This window comes from Peromyscus eremicus, chromosome 11, assembly GCF_949786415.1.
Source record: "Peromyscus eremicus chromosome 11, PerEre_H2_v1, whole genome shotgun sequence".
NCBI classification, from domain to species: domain Eukaryota; kingdom Metazoa; phylum Chordata; class Mammalia; order Rodentia; family Cricetidae; genus Peromyscus; species Peromyscus eremicus.
In genome coordinates, this window is record NC_081427.1 from 44,781,651 (window position 1) to 44,795,128 (window position 13,478).

Genomic DNA, 13,478 nt, shown 5'->3' on the forward strand with positions numbered 1-13,478 from the left:
TGAGTCATACCAGGCGAAGAGCCGTTGTGGCTTTGTCTTATGTGGTGAGCATTTTGAAGGCATTCACACAGTTTCCTTTTGCTTTTGTATCTCATCCTCCACAACGACATTTAATGTTATAATTTTGGCATATAAAATAATCTACAAATTCAAACAATAGGAAGCCCTCTGTCAATTTTCACCAAAACAGGGCTCCATAAACAAACCCAAACATACTGGCTACTGCTGAACAACTTCTGCTGCCTATTTAAATGAGAGCTATCACAGGTGCTGGTCGTTCATAAGCACATTTAAGGAACAACTTGGTGTTCAGATTTTGACTGAGTTCACTCTGTCTCCATTGTCAGTATAGTTTCTTCCTTGAGCTTGGTATGGAATAATATTCTTCAGCTGTTCACTCCATGGGACTCCATGTCACTCTCAGAATGGGGTTGACCTCACACGTGACTTTGTGATTATTAACTCCATGAGACTTGGCTTCCTACTGATTCAAAGGAGCATTTTGATACACTTTTCAATGCTGTAGAACATGGAAGGCATGATAAGCAGGTGCTTTCCCTTGGATGGAAGTAGGATGGGCTTAGGGTGGTCCTTGTGAAATGTCCCCATAGGCGTGTGCTTGAGCACTCACCCCTCACTGGTAATGCTGTATTGCAAGAACAGGGATGGAGTAGAAATAAGTTGCTAGGAATGTGCCTTGATGGCTTTATAGTCTAGCCCAGCTTCCTGACTGCCCTCTACTTCCTGTTTTGCCAAGATGTGAGAAAACGAGGCGTCCAGCTGCACACTCTCACCTCCATGATCCTGCAGCCATGGCTCCCCACTGTGACGGACAGTGTCTCCTCACTTGGTGTCACTTTTTGGAAATCCCTTCAGGTGCTTCTTGTTGGGTGTTAAGACATGGTGGTGAGAAATGTAACTAATCCAGAATGCTGTTAGGCTGAGGGCCACATATGGGATTAGCAGTCCTCTTGCCCTCCAGACTGGGCTTGTACTGAACTAGGTCTACAGAGTTTGAGGACTTGCTGTGGTAGGAACTGGACCGTATTCTGATGGTCTTCATATTTTTTGAGAACTTGAAAGGAATGGAGTTCTAGGATACCCAGCATGTAGCAAAGTGTCCAAAAACCCTGTGAGTTTCTCTGCAATGAAGTCCTTCATTCTGATCCTTCCCTGGGGTTCATCCTGTTGCATGGCTTCAGGTTTCTGTCTAGAGAACTTTCCCTTAGCTGAAGTATTTGCTCTAATGTTTCTTGTATACAGATTTGCTTGTGATCAATTCCGCTTCTATTTGCCTAAAAATGTTTCGTTTATTCCTTTATTGAAGAACATTTTCACAGGATATGGAATTCTATGTGGCACACTTTTTTTTTTTTAATTCAAGCACTTTAAACCATTCTCTTGTCTCAGAGTACCCACTGTTTCTGATGAGACTCAGTAACATTTCTTTATCTCATATTACTATGCCCTCTTACTCAAAAGAATGTCTCTTGCTTGTTAGTTTTTAGCAGTTTGATTTTGGTGTGCTCTGGTTTGTGATTCTCCTCACTGGGGTCTCTTGAGCTTCTTGGATATGCAGGTTTGTGTCTGTAACCCCTTTGGATATTTTTAATCATTATTTCCTCTTTTTTTTCTTTCTGTGTTCCAGTTACTTGTATGGTAAACAACTTGTTATTGTCCTACACCTTGCTGAGGCTTTATTTTCTAAGCTTTTTAAAATAAATCTCTCATTTCAGTTTGTAAATTCTTCAGATTCCTTTCTTAAGCTCTGTCTGAGTGGCCGCTAAACAGCTTTCAAGTTTTCATTGTATATATTTTGACCTCTAGTCTTTCACTTGCTTCTCTACTTCCTTTCTTCCCTCCTTGTGGCCTTTATAGCTGACATTCCAACAGCAGCTGGGATGAAGTCCTTATTTGTTGGTTCTTTCATTTCTAGGTCTGTTGCTATTGGCTGATTTTAAATCACTTTCTCCTCTTCTGGGTTGCATGGTGAACACTAAGGTACTCCTTTATTTAGTGTGTGGAGTTTTTTGTCTTCCTTTTTACTGAGATTTGTACTCAAGAACCATTCATTGACATGCGAATCATCTCAAAAGTCTTGGAGGATTATTTTTAAGTTTTATTAGATTAAACTCTAGAACAGTATAGTCCAAGAAGAGATTCTGTAATGATGGAGGTTTTGTATCTGTCTTTTCCAGTGTGGTAGCCACTATATACATTTGGCTATTAAATACTTTGTGTTTTCTAAATCTTATTTATTCCAAATAAGTGAAATTCAAATAACATCTGGCTACCACACTGAACAGCACAGTTCTAAAATGAACTCTGCTCTTATGCCAGTTTGCTTCCAATCCTAAGTAGCATGAAGGTCTTTATACTGATTGCCCCAGGTGCTCATGGGGTTCCTGTGGCTGGTAGAGCTTGAACGTCTTCTAATCCAGTGCCAGCTCCAGCAGTGGTTCAGCTTACAGCTCTGCAGTGTTCCTTGGCCAGAAGTCTTCCTGCCTAGCTTTGTGGAGTGTCATATTACGCATACTCAGCTTTTATATCCTTCTGAACACTCAAGGGGGTCCCTGTGCAGAGTCTAGAACTTGATAATACATCCAGTGTATTCCATCTTCCTTAGTCTCTAAGCAACTGCCTTTATCACTTGAGCTTAATGAGATGCCATCCTTTGCTGGAGTTCTAGCACCCCATGTGACAGTCCATAATGTGTATCCAGGCAGAAATACGGAGTGACACAGGGATTACATCATTTGATCCCTCACCTTTCAGATGTCACAGCTGGGCACTGACTACTGCTAAGTTTATGTTTTGTATATTTATCTACTGTATGTGTGTGTGTGTGTGTGTGTGTGTGTGTGTGTGTGTGTGTACCAGTGTAGTACTAATTGCACTATCTTAGTCAGAAATGTGAAGATTACATTGTATCAACACCCTTCCCTGTTTGAAAAGAATGGGGTAGGGTAGGGATGTAGCCCTGTAGTAGAGCATTTGCTCAGCATGCATGTACCCTAGGCTTAATCCTTAGAGTAAGAGTTTTTTTTTTAAAAAAAGATATAGATAGAATTTGAGTGATTTGGGTTTGTTTTGTTTTGTTTTATTTTAGCAGAGTGGAATAAACAGTCACTATCTTTAAATCAGCATGCACTTGTTATACTGTCACCATGCAGCAGCATTCCTATTCATTCTTTGTTCTATGCTTTTCAGTTTAATTGTAATATGATATGGACAGGTTCTTTCTGGTCGTGTGCATCTGGATATTCACATCATTCCCAAGATCTGGGGGACTCCTGGCATTACTTTCCTAAATAGGCCACTTTGGGGCTCCTATCGGTGTGGACTGAGCCCTGCCAGGTGTTGAGCAGTATAGCACAAGGTTGTTTTCACTCCAGGCACGCACATGGGTGCCACTGCTAGACTCTGAACATCGGTATTAAATGCTCATGTGCTCCAGTCTGTGCCCCCACACACAACAAATGTCCACGGCTCCCCTGATGCTCAGAGCAAGCCAGCCAACCAGTGAATCCTGTGCCGGAAAGGGGGAGCCATAGAGCCAAGCAAGCCCTGCTCTCAAACATGGTCTCCATAGTAAACCATACCCAGCTGCTCTCCCAAACTACCTAACCCACAGTTCTCCCTTCCCCTCTGTTTAAATGTCTTAGGGGCTTTCTTGGGGTGAACTTACCTCACCTCTTCTCCATGACTCTGTGGTTGTTAGGGTGTCCCAAGGAACCTTGAATTATAGCTGTCCCATGTCTTCTGATGCCCTGAGTAACTTAGTCCCTAACAACAGATCCCTTCTTCTCCAGATGACTCCTTGTTACAGCACTTGTGTGGTGGGTTTCTTTATGAAATCTAGTTTGCCGCAGAGGAGGGGGTCCCTTTCAGCCTAACTCCCTGTGACTGTAACTGCTGGTCTTTTGGTGTTTGGGGAGGCTGTCTATACTCTGCCAGTGTGCTTCACACCTCCCCTTCCAGGGAGCCAGTCTGGAAATGAGGGTGCTTCGTGCCTTTCTGGTTCTCTGCCCTCTGGCTTTCCAGTTGTCTTTCCTACCCTGGAAATCTTCCTCTCATTTCCTTGCACTCTCATTGCTTCTCGTCACTCTGACTAGTTATGTGAAGGATGGTTATCCTGCCTCCTTACCCTACAGGGGTAAGGGTTAAAACCCAGAAGGATTTAATTGCCTTTCCTGAGTGGTACATGTAATGATGCTCCTTAAATATGACAGTCTTGTATTCAGTGAAAGACAATAGTATAGATCCTAGATAGAGCAAAGCTGTAGAACTTACTGCAAATTGCAAGGACTGAGGAAGCATCTCCAGCAGTGAAGTGCCTCTCTGTAGCTAGTGTCTAGGACATGAACTTTGCTCCTGTCCTCTTCCACTGGACTACTCTAGGGAAAGAGAAGTAGGTAGGTGTCTCAGAGTTTCTATTGCTGTGAAGAGACATGGCAACTCTTCTAAAGGAAAGCATTTAATTGGGGTGGCTAGCTTATAGTTCAGGTTTAGTCCATCATCATCATGGTGGGAAGCAAGGCAGCATGCAGGCAGACATGGTACTGGAGAAATAGCTCAAAGTCCTACATTTTGACTCAAAGGAAATGTCATATGAGACACTGGGCATGGCTTGAGCATATATGAGCATATATAAAGCCCACCCCCACAGTGACACACTTCCTCCAAGAAGGCCATATCTACTGCAACAAAGCCACACCTCCTAATAGTGCTACTCCCTATGAGCTTTGGGGGCCATTTACATTCAAATTACCACATTAGGACTTGGATCTGGCACTGTAGAAGGGGAATTTAGCATTCACATTCCCAGGACACAAGAGTGGCAGGCTGGAGTAGCACTCTAGGATACCCACACACATCTTCCTCTGCAGTGGAGAAGTGGCCACTGATGCTGAGCCTTAAGACAGAAAGTAGTTGTAAAACCTGAAAATTTGGGGGAGTGATTCAGATTCTTACGTAACATTTGTTTCACTTTTTGAGTAGCAAATATTTTTCTGTGATCCTTCAGTCTTCTCTTGTAACATAAAATAAAGAACATTTCAGTACTGATATATAATCAAAAACCTTCCCAGCCTTAGCCTATGCATATCTATACATGTAATGCAGTATCTTTTAATATTTTGATTTACTTATTGCCATAAAATCTTTGAATTATTTAAGCTAAAATTTTAATCATGTTTCCCAATTATCTGTATGTGCAGGAAATACTAAAGAATGAAAAATACAGAGAAGAAATTAAAATAAAAAGCAAAGAATTTTATGAAAAAGATAAACTGGGTAAAGAAGCCAGCGAAGAGCTCCTGCCTTCACCTGCTGCAACTCAGATTAAAGGCCACGCTGCTGCCCCATACTTCGGACAGAAAGAACCCTCAGGGGCTCCCACCAGCACTGGTCAGACTTTTCAGCCAGGATCCTGGATGCCAGATGACAAAAGACAGAATCAATGATGCACTATGGTAAAGTCATTTCATCTATATGGATGTGGCTATTTTAACAAATAAAGGTTAAAAGTTGATCACTTTGCATTGCCTGTATACCCTGTGTCCCATAAGGCTTGAGGTATTTATTATGTATAATGTGATGCTGTAAATATAGAAGCTTAAATATATTCAGATTTGAATCCTATACTTGATTTTCTTACCCTTCCTCTCCTTGGATTACCATGCTGGCTAGTGTCACGCCACTGTGAACACTCGGTACATAAGGTCCTCAGGCTCAGTTAGGGAGCATCACAGATAGATACTGTGAGGACAACAGTGGGGCTTCCACAGCTGCTACAAAGGGGGATGGGGGAGGGGGTTTGTATTTCATAAGGAAAACTTGGATGGAACATGTGATTTTTTTTTAATAAAAAGTACTAGGTTTGCTGGTAAATGATGCAGGAACAGTCATTTGAATCTTCTACATAATAAATAAGATATAATTTTGGCCTGATTATCACGTGCCTTTGGGTTCTGTTTTAGAGACAGTCTCATTGTATACACCACACTGGCCTCAAATTCAGATACACACCTGCCTCTGCTGGCATGCCAGGCCTCAACTGCCTACTTTTTAAAAACCACCTAGCTGTGAAGCATTTAAAGTAGAATTTAAATATTAAATAGCTTGCCTGCCACATTTCATTTTTTAATTAGCTATATTTGAACATTTCAAAGTTTATGTCTCTTTCAAGACAGAATTAAACCTATTTTAAGTTTTTAGTCTCAAGAGTGAAAGTGTTTGCATTAATAAAAGAACATTGTGTATACCTTAAGTATAAGGTATATACCTATGTAGTATACTTCTGCAATGATGGGCTTACCACTGTGCAAACTTTGAAAGCACAAAAATGTAGTTTCTGATCCCAGGGTTTAATCATCTAACCTAGCTATGCCTGTATTTGCACACAAGTAACTATATTGGCTAAGCATGTTGTATTCAGGAATACATACACATACATACACACATATGTATATATGTAACAAAGAAAAAGAGGCCATGAATTTAAAAGAAGGCAGGGGTTGGAGTTCGGGGGGCATGGGAGGGTTTAAAAGGAGGGAAAGGAGGGGGAAAATAATGTAATTATAATCTCAAAAAATAAAAAATTAAGGAAATAATCATTACCATTTTTTAATCAACATAGAAAGTGATCATTTATTTAATTAACCTTGAACCAATTACCACTGTATTGATCTTTTTAAATGCTATTTCATTAACTACATTATTTAAAATGTAACCTGAGTTTATTTAAGCCAGACTTTTTCAAACTATTTCTATTATTTGAAAAAAGACATGGAGAGGCTGTGGAAATCAAGAAATTATGAAGGAAAGAAACTTGTCCATATTCCATTTGCATTTCCAAAACTTTGATATCTGACCGTCTGTTATTGTGTTTGAAAATGCAGAGCTTGGCCTTAAATAATTTACTCCAAGAAAAGACCAGAGTGATCCTATATCCAGATGCAAACATTGAAGGCAATCATTCTGAAGGAGAATCAAATTTCCTCTATTATTTTGGCAAAATGCTAGGACAGCTTGTTTCTAGCCTTCTACCAAGGGGTAACGGCTGCATTTAGTTTTCAGAAATTCAGAAGTGACAAGCAAGCATTTAACAAGTAAGATTCTTCCAACAGGAATATTGTTTCTCAATGAGAAAAGATGGAATTTTCTGAAGAATTCCAGACTTGACAGTATTCTCTGCCTTACACTGCACACAGCATGCCCTGCCATTCTTCTAAATGTTTGTTGATCTCATGTATACAGGGTTACTGTCAAACAGCTAAGTCCATCAGGCTCAGGAACCCTGGATTCTTCTGGAACACTCTCCTATTTCTAGCACCTTTAGCTAGGACGGAAATTCACAATCTTTTTTTTTTTTTTTTTTTTTTTGGTTTTTAGAGGCAGGGTTTCTCTGTGTAGCTTTGCGCCTTTCCACCTTTCCTGGATCTCGCTCTGTAGACCAGGCTGGCCTCAAACTCACAGAGATCTGCCTGGCTCTGCCTCCCGAGTGCTGGGACTAAAGGCGTGCACCACCACTGCCCAGCGAAATTCACAATCTTCTGAAGCCTTAACCTGCATGACATAGGTAATTTAAATGATTACTCCTCCCTCAAAAAAGACATAAACTCAAGACCTCTTTATAAAAACATATCAAATTTATTTTGACATTTAGAATCATTTTTAGTAAGACCATTTGACAATTACCGTAACTTAAAATTCATTATCAGAGGTACAGAAAACATTAATAAGCAGTTAAATACTGCAGTGAATAAAGTTACTGGACCATGCATGTAGAAAAGCCATGTTTAATAGTCTCTAAGTCTGTTTTGCCACCAAAAGATCCCTGGCTTTGTACTCTTGCCATTTTAGTGCCGTTCCTACCATCACTGTTATACTCATGAAAAATTTCCCAAATTTAAGCCTTTATTGGTTTAGTAAAGTATGACTTCATATATTTGAAATTTTCATTTTCACTTTGATCCTGTACGAGTAAAAAGTAACAGGACATCGCTGCCATATTAGTTACAGACCGAATAAAAACAAAAGCAGTATCTATGCAATCAGCAGATTATATGGTGCCATGAACTATTTCACAGCCCTAGTGATTGTAAGAAAACACGGAACCCAAGGTTTCAAAAGCACATGGCGTCTTCACTGTTGGCTTTAAGTCATGTTGTTCTTCTTAGCAAACTCATTTAAAGAAAATGACAGTGTACAAAAATTCTATCCATGGTCAAGACAATGAGAAAGTTATATAAAAAGAAGAAATGTCTTAATCGCTAGCTGTGTTCATGGCTAAAGTCTTAAGAATGCAAATAGCCATAATCATTAATAAAATTTTCCTTTGAGAAAGTCAGTAATGCTTCCATTCCAAAAAATAAGCAATGATTTTAAAATAGTGATTAATACGCTTTATCTCTTTTAAGCCAAAGTAAACTTTTCACCTCAGAAGATAATTCTTTTACATTCCTAATATCCTCTGTCCAGAGCTGAACCCCGTTTTAAACCACCATTTAATCAGGATTCATAGTCTAAAACCATTTTTCTCTACATGGTGTTTTTTACCTGAGTACATTAAGCTCCAAAATGGCAAATGACTGTCAGTTTAAAGAATTTTCACTACAGGTTAAGCAGACAATGCTTGGGACCAGTAACATTTTATTTGTATTTTTCAGATTTTAGAGTATTTCATAATACCTTGAGGATGGGATCCAAATCCAAACACAAGGCTAATTTATATTTCTTCTGGTTTGATGATAATTTTATGGATTTTGAGCGCACCTGTATTTTGACTGCAACCCATCAGAAAATAGGGTGTTGAATTTTCCACTCTTGGCATGGTGTCTGAACACAGGTGTTAGATTTTACAGTGCTTTGAGTTTTGAATTTTCACATTAGGTATGCTCCACCTGTATGGTAAATGCTAACTTAAATACCTGTCAGTGGGTTCCAGCAAGCTTCTATTTCCAAAACTAAAAGTTACTACAGTATTGAGGTCAGAACATGACTCTTCTATACGGTCAGATTTAATTTACTGTATAATACTATCACAAAATCGACTGGAACCTTAGTGAGTCCTTCCAGAGCTGCAGATTTCCCAGACGGTTTTGTCCAGTTGCAGAGTCTGTTCACCTTCAGTCCTTTTTTAGTCGTTTAGCTTTTGCAATGTTTTCTTGACGTTTTTGTTTCTTCTTTTGCTCCTTCTCTCTGGCTTCAATCATCTTGGCCAGTTTCCAGGACAGTACAGCACTAGCTAGAAAGAGTGGTGTGAGGGCCAAGATGACGGTTGTAAGGAAGCCGTAGGGGTCCTTTGCAGCCCACTCCACAACATACTCAGCCCAAGCCTTTATATCAAGCATCTTCCAGCAAGCAGGAAACTGGGGCTTGGAGAATGAAGGGAAGGAAACAAAAAACAAAAACAGAAGACTATATGGTTAATCAAATCCTGAAAGTTAGAACACATCCAATTAAATCAGAATCCCATTATCACTCAGTTGTTTTTAAATATTAGTATTTTAATAGAGACTAATATCTCCATCTAGAAAAAAAATAGTTCAAATAGAGCAACACAAATAGTCAATTGATAGACAGTGAAGACCAATTCACAGAAGGTAAAGCCCATTTGGACTGCGTCCTATGGACGCTCTCCATGCCTCTTAGGATACTCAAGACCAACTAAGAAGGAGCAGACATGCAAGGATCTGGAGTTTCATATGCTCATTTCAGGAAGGAGCCGAATCCTGTCATTTGTTGACATACCATTAGTACTGCTAAGTACTAGTTAACAAAAGTACAAATCAAACTCACGTCTGATTTCTCAAGCCAGACCATAAGAAATTCTCTCAGGGAAAGTGGAAGTAGATGGCTATTTCTAGAACATAGGTAAGGAAACCATGATGCTAAATCCACATTAATATGTCTAGCAAAAAATGACTACTAGGTTACAGGCTTTCAGTTTTGACAGCCCCTACCTACAAAAACACAGTAAGAAATGTATCCACAATAAGTGTTATTATTTGAGTTTTTTGGGTTTTTTTGTGAGTTGGCAAGAGAGGGTAATCTGGTAAAAGAGACAGTGAGGACTTGAGAGGCATTTCCTATTTTGCCCCAGTAGCAAACTGTGTTCTTGTTTCTATCAACCTGTATTCAATTACACACTGAATTACAATACATGGAAAGGGGATGTTTATGTATATATACAGCTGTATATATACATAAAATCTCAAGCTAGGATTTTTAAAAACATCTACCTTATGCTGGAGTAGTGATCTCTAGTTTTTCCTCAGACTATCAGTGAACCAGTCACAATTCAGATGACTGTTGCTTTTGACCATATACTTTGGAGAGGTTTTAATTCTACACAGTGGATGAGCTGAAAAAGAAGAAAATTAAGTCATAACTACTCTAAGATTATGAATGGGAAAAAAATCTAAATTCTCATAAAACATAAATGACAAGTAAAAATGTCTTTCTGTGATACGATAGCCCTTTAACACCTATCCCTTCTGAATTTACAATTGTGAATGCCCTGAAATAAAGTACTAATTGCTAGAAACCAAGTATTTTAAGTAGCTTATTTGATGACTCTATTTTTAATTTGAATAAAAATTTTAAAAACTACTTTCACTGACTTATAAAAAGACAAGCTTGTTCATTGACATGTTAAAGGAGCCATACCCACAGAGATCTTGAACCTTTGTCTATGTTGCTGGGGATCCAACCCAAGGCCTAGAGCATGCCAGGCAGGTGCTCCACTGCTGACCAACATCCCCCGTCCAGAGCCTAAACCGTTCGTACTTAAGAGTACTCAGTTATTTGTTTGATTGTGTACATCATGAGAAAGTCAAACACTCTGCCTTGCTCTTTAAAGGTTCTGTGGTCCCTAGTACATTAAGTGTACCTTATAGGAAAATAAAGGCTACCAAAATAATGGTACCCACAACTCTGTCACATCAAGAAAACTGCCACTGGTTTTAACTTCCACATTCCCAAGCTCTCTTCCTATCTGTATTAGAAACAATGCCTCTACTTTCAACACGTTAAGCTGGCTTGAGACGTTAACCATCCTGACCCATTTGGTAACATCCTCCTCGTCCAGTTGTAACCAGGTCGCAGGAAGGTCCAGGAAGGATCGATCTTTCTCCAACCCAGTAGCGACCTAACCCAATTTTTTCAGCGCAAAGCAAGTAACTTTGCAAACAGAACAGCGCGACTGACGGGCACGGTTGGTGGCAAAGTTACCGCCCACAGGCCACAGGTCTCGCGGGCACCTCAGTCTCGGACCACAACGTCCTCGCCTCACTTTCGGGCCCACTCCTCCACCTCGAAAAGCCCGGGGGACCCGGAGCTGCCCGTGGCGGCACTATACCTACAGCCTCTCTCCTAACTTTCCCTCCTTCGATTTCCCCTTGCCCCGGGCCATGTCCCCCGCCATCCGTCGGCCTCACAGGCGCAGGGCGTCGTCCCGCCGAGCCAAGCCGGGCAGGACCCGCCGGCCTGGAGCTCGGGAAGCCGGGGTGGCCCCGCCACACGCCCATCCAAGGCCTCCGCTGGGAACACGCACACACCCCAGGGACTCCCGCTGCCGTTTCCACTCACCGCGGGGCAGGAAGGAGGAAGGCGGAAGCCGCTCCGCTCGGGTCCCGCCCACAGGCGGGGCGGGGCGGGGCGGGAGTGCGGAAGTCGCGGGCAGGCTTCCGGCGGCGCCATGGCTGGAGCGGGAGGGCGGGGCGACGCGGGGCGGAGCTTTCCGGGCAGCGGCAGGTGAGGCTGCGCGCGTGTTGGCGGGCGCGGCCGGGTGGGGGACGGTGACCCGGCGTCCTGAGTGGGACGCTGGGGAAGGCCAGGCGGCGGGGAGTGGGCCGAGCCGGTGAGGTGTTCGCACTGGGGACACTCAGCCCGAAGAGCTGCTGCAAGAAATGAGGCGGACCCCGCAGACTTCTCGGCGGCCACCGAAGGACCTGGCTTGTTCCCTAATTCACATCTCACCCGTGCATTATGGTTGAACAATAGTTAAATATTCAGACAAAGCAGCAGCCGGCCCGGGATGTGTCCAGGGAACCTTGTTACCAGGGGGAAGTGCTGCCACGCTGTGGGAAAAAGGAGTTTTGTTGTTTTTTAATCTAAGAGCCTAGCTTATTTCACAAAGGAATGGTCGATACTTGCCCAAAGTAAACTATCAATAATTAAACTGTCAGGGCATAGAGATTCCACAGAAGTACTTGTTCTTCCAATACATAAATAAAGGGCAGCGAAAGTCAACAAGCAGAAAGGGGTGCGTTAAATAGCTCTCCTAATCTACAGGAACTGGAAGATTAGCTCTGGTTTGGTTGGTGCTCAAATTTTGTGATTGCTTGCCTGAACTACTTGCTCTGTTTAACTGCCTCTGGCAGATGTTGCAAGACCTCCTCACTGTTGTGTGCCAAATAAAGCAAGTTTTTATTCCTGAGAGACCGAGTGTTCTCTTTGAGGAGCAAGCCGAGACATGTATGACTAGTTAAAGTATAACAACAGTAACCATTATTTACCAAGAAGCAGACTTTGGCAGATAATCTAACGATCTGAAACACTGCTCCTCGGGTATATGCTAATGTTTGCATGTTGTATTGGCAGCAGATGTTTCCTTATTCTTGTGTGAAAACCTGAAGGATGGCTTAGACCTGTTCTGAAGCCTAACTAGCCAGAAAAAGCAGAATCATAACCGGCTCATATCAATGAAATTTTCAGTGGAATAGATGGTTTCTCACAAGTACTGCCTCCAGTGTGTTGCTCTGCTTTATCTCAAGGTCCCAGGTTCCCCAGGAATCTTGGGGATGAAAAGGAAGCCCCTGAGGACCGAGGAGATTGTTCCCTGGCATATACATGCATAGTACACACACATACAAAGGAAAGAAAGAAGCAAGCCTCTTTGGCTGTTACCTTTTGGAGACCTTATCTTCACTTCTAATTTTACAGAGCTATCTTCTGGTGTATTAGGCAGGCTTGTGCAAACCCAAGAACAGCATAGAGGGTGCCACAGAGTACAGCCTTACTGTGGTCTGCATTACCTTAACCAAAGATGGGAAGTAAGATAGGCTCCCAAACCATGGACTGTTCAATGGTGAGACGGAACTCATCACTATGAGCCTTTTCCTCCTGTATGTCTAGAAGGAATCCTAGTTGACCTCCAGTTCCTTTGGGCCCCTACAGATCAGTAAAGTAGTCTGTGTTTGACCAGTCCTCTGACTCCTTATCCTTTTTGAGAGGGAGGGAGTGGTAGTGGGTTTTTGGTTTGGTTTGGTTTGCTTTGGTTTTTGAGACAGGCTTGCTATGTATCCCAGGCTCACCTTGAACACCTAGATCCTTCTGGCCCAGCCTCCCAAGTGATGGGATTGTAGGCATGCACCAGCACACTTGTCCTCTTAACTTGGTTTTGATTCTCTCCCAAAAGTCATTCAGAAAATCATTTCTGGATGACAAGTAGTAAGTTCTGCCTTGTTTTT

The 13,478-nt window shown here is 41.8% G+C and overlaps 2 protein-coding genes across 4 annotated transcripts in view; one reads left to right on the forward strand and one right to left on the reverse strand.

Annotated features, from left to right (window-relative positions):
* The window catches only part of Ndufaf2 (NADH:ubiquinone oxidoreductase complex assembly factor 2), a 109,068-nt gene extending 103,535 nt beyond the window's left edge, over positions 1-5,533 (forward strand). The window contains exon 4 of the mRNA XM_059276595.1: positions 5,220-5,533. Within this exon, the coding sequence (XP_059132578.1) occupies positions 5,220-5,465 (246 nt within the window). The 3' untranslated portion in view covers positions 5,466-5,533. The remainder of the gene's footprint in view (positions 1-5,219) is intronic.
* A 2,369-nt stretch (positions 5,534-7,902) lies between these two features.
* Positions 7,903-11,924, reverse strand: Smim15 (small integral membrane protein 15). 3 transcript variants are annotated; one of them, XM_059276553.1, is made up of 3 exons: positions 11,596-11,924; positions 10,248-10,369; positions 7,903-9,380 (listed from the first exon to the last, which is right to left on the reverse strand). In XM_059276553.1, the coding sequence occupies exon 3, from the start codon at positions 9,354-9,356 to the stop codon at positions 9,132-9,134; it is 225 nt and encodes a 74-aa protein (XP_059132536.1). In that variant the 5' UTR covers positions 9,357-9,380; positions 10,248-10,369; positions 11,596-11,924; the 3' UTR covers positions 7,903-9,131. The 3 variants fall into 3 exon arrangements, with proteins under 3 accessions (XP_059132536.1, XP_059132538.1, XP_059132537.1); XM_059276555.1 differs by lacking the exon at positions 11,596-11,924 and adding an exon at positions 11,445-11,585; XM_059276554.1 differs by lacking the exon at positions 11,596-11,924 and adding an exon at positions 11,069-11,296.
* Between the last annotated feature and the right edge of the window lie 1,554 nt (positions 11,925-13,478).

Excerpts from the sequence above, each read along its gene's own strand:
- Smim15 (XM_059276553.1), bottom strand. The coding sequence starts at position 9,356 with ATGCTTGATATAAAGGCTTGGGCTGAGTATGTTGTGGAGTGGGCTGCA.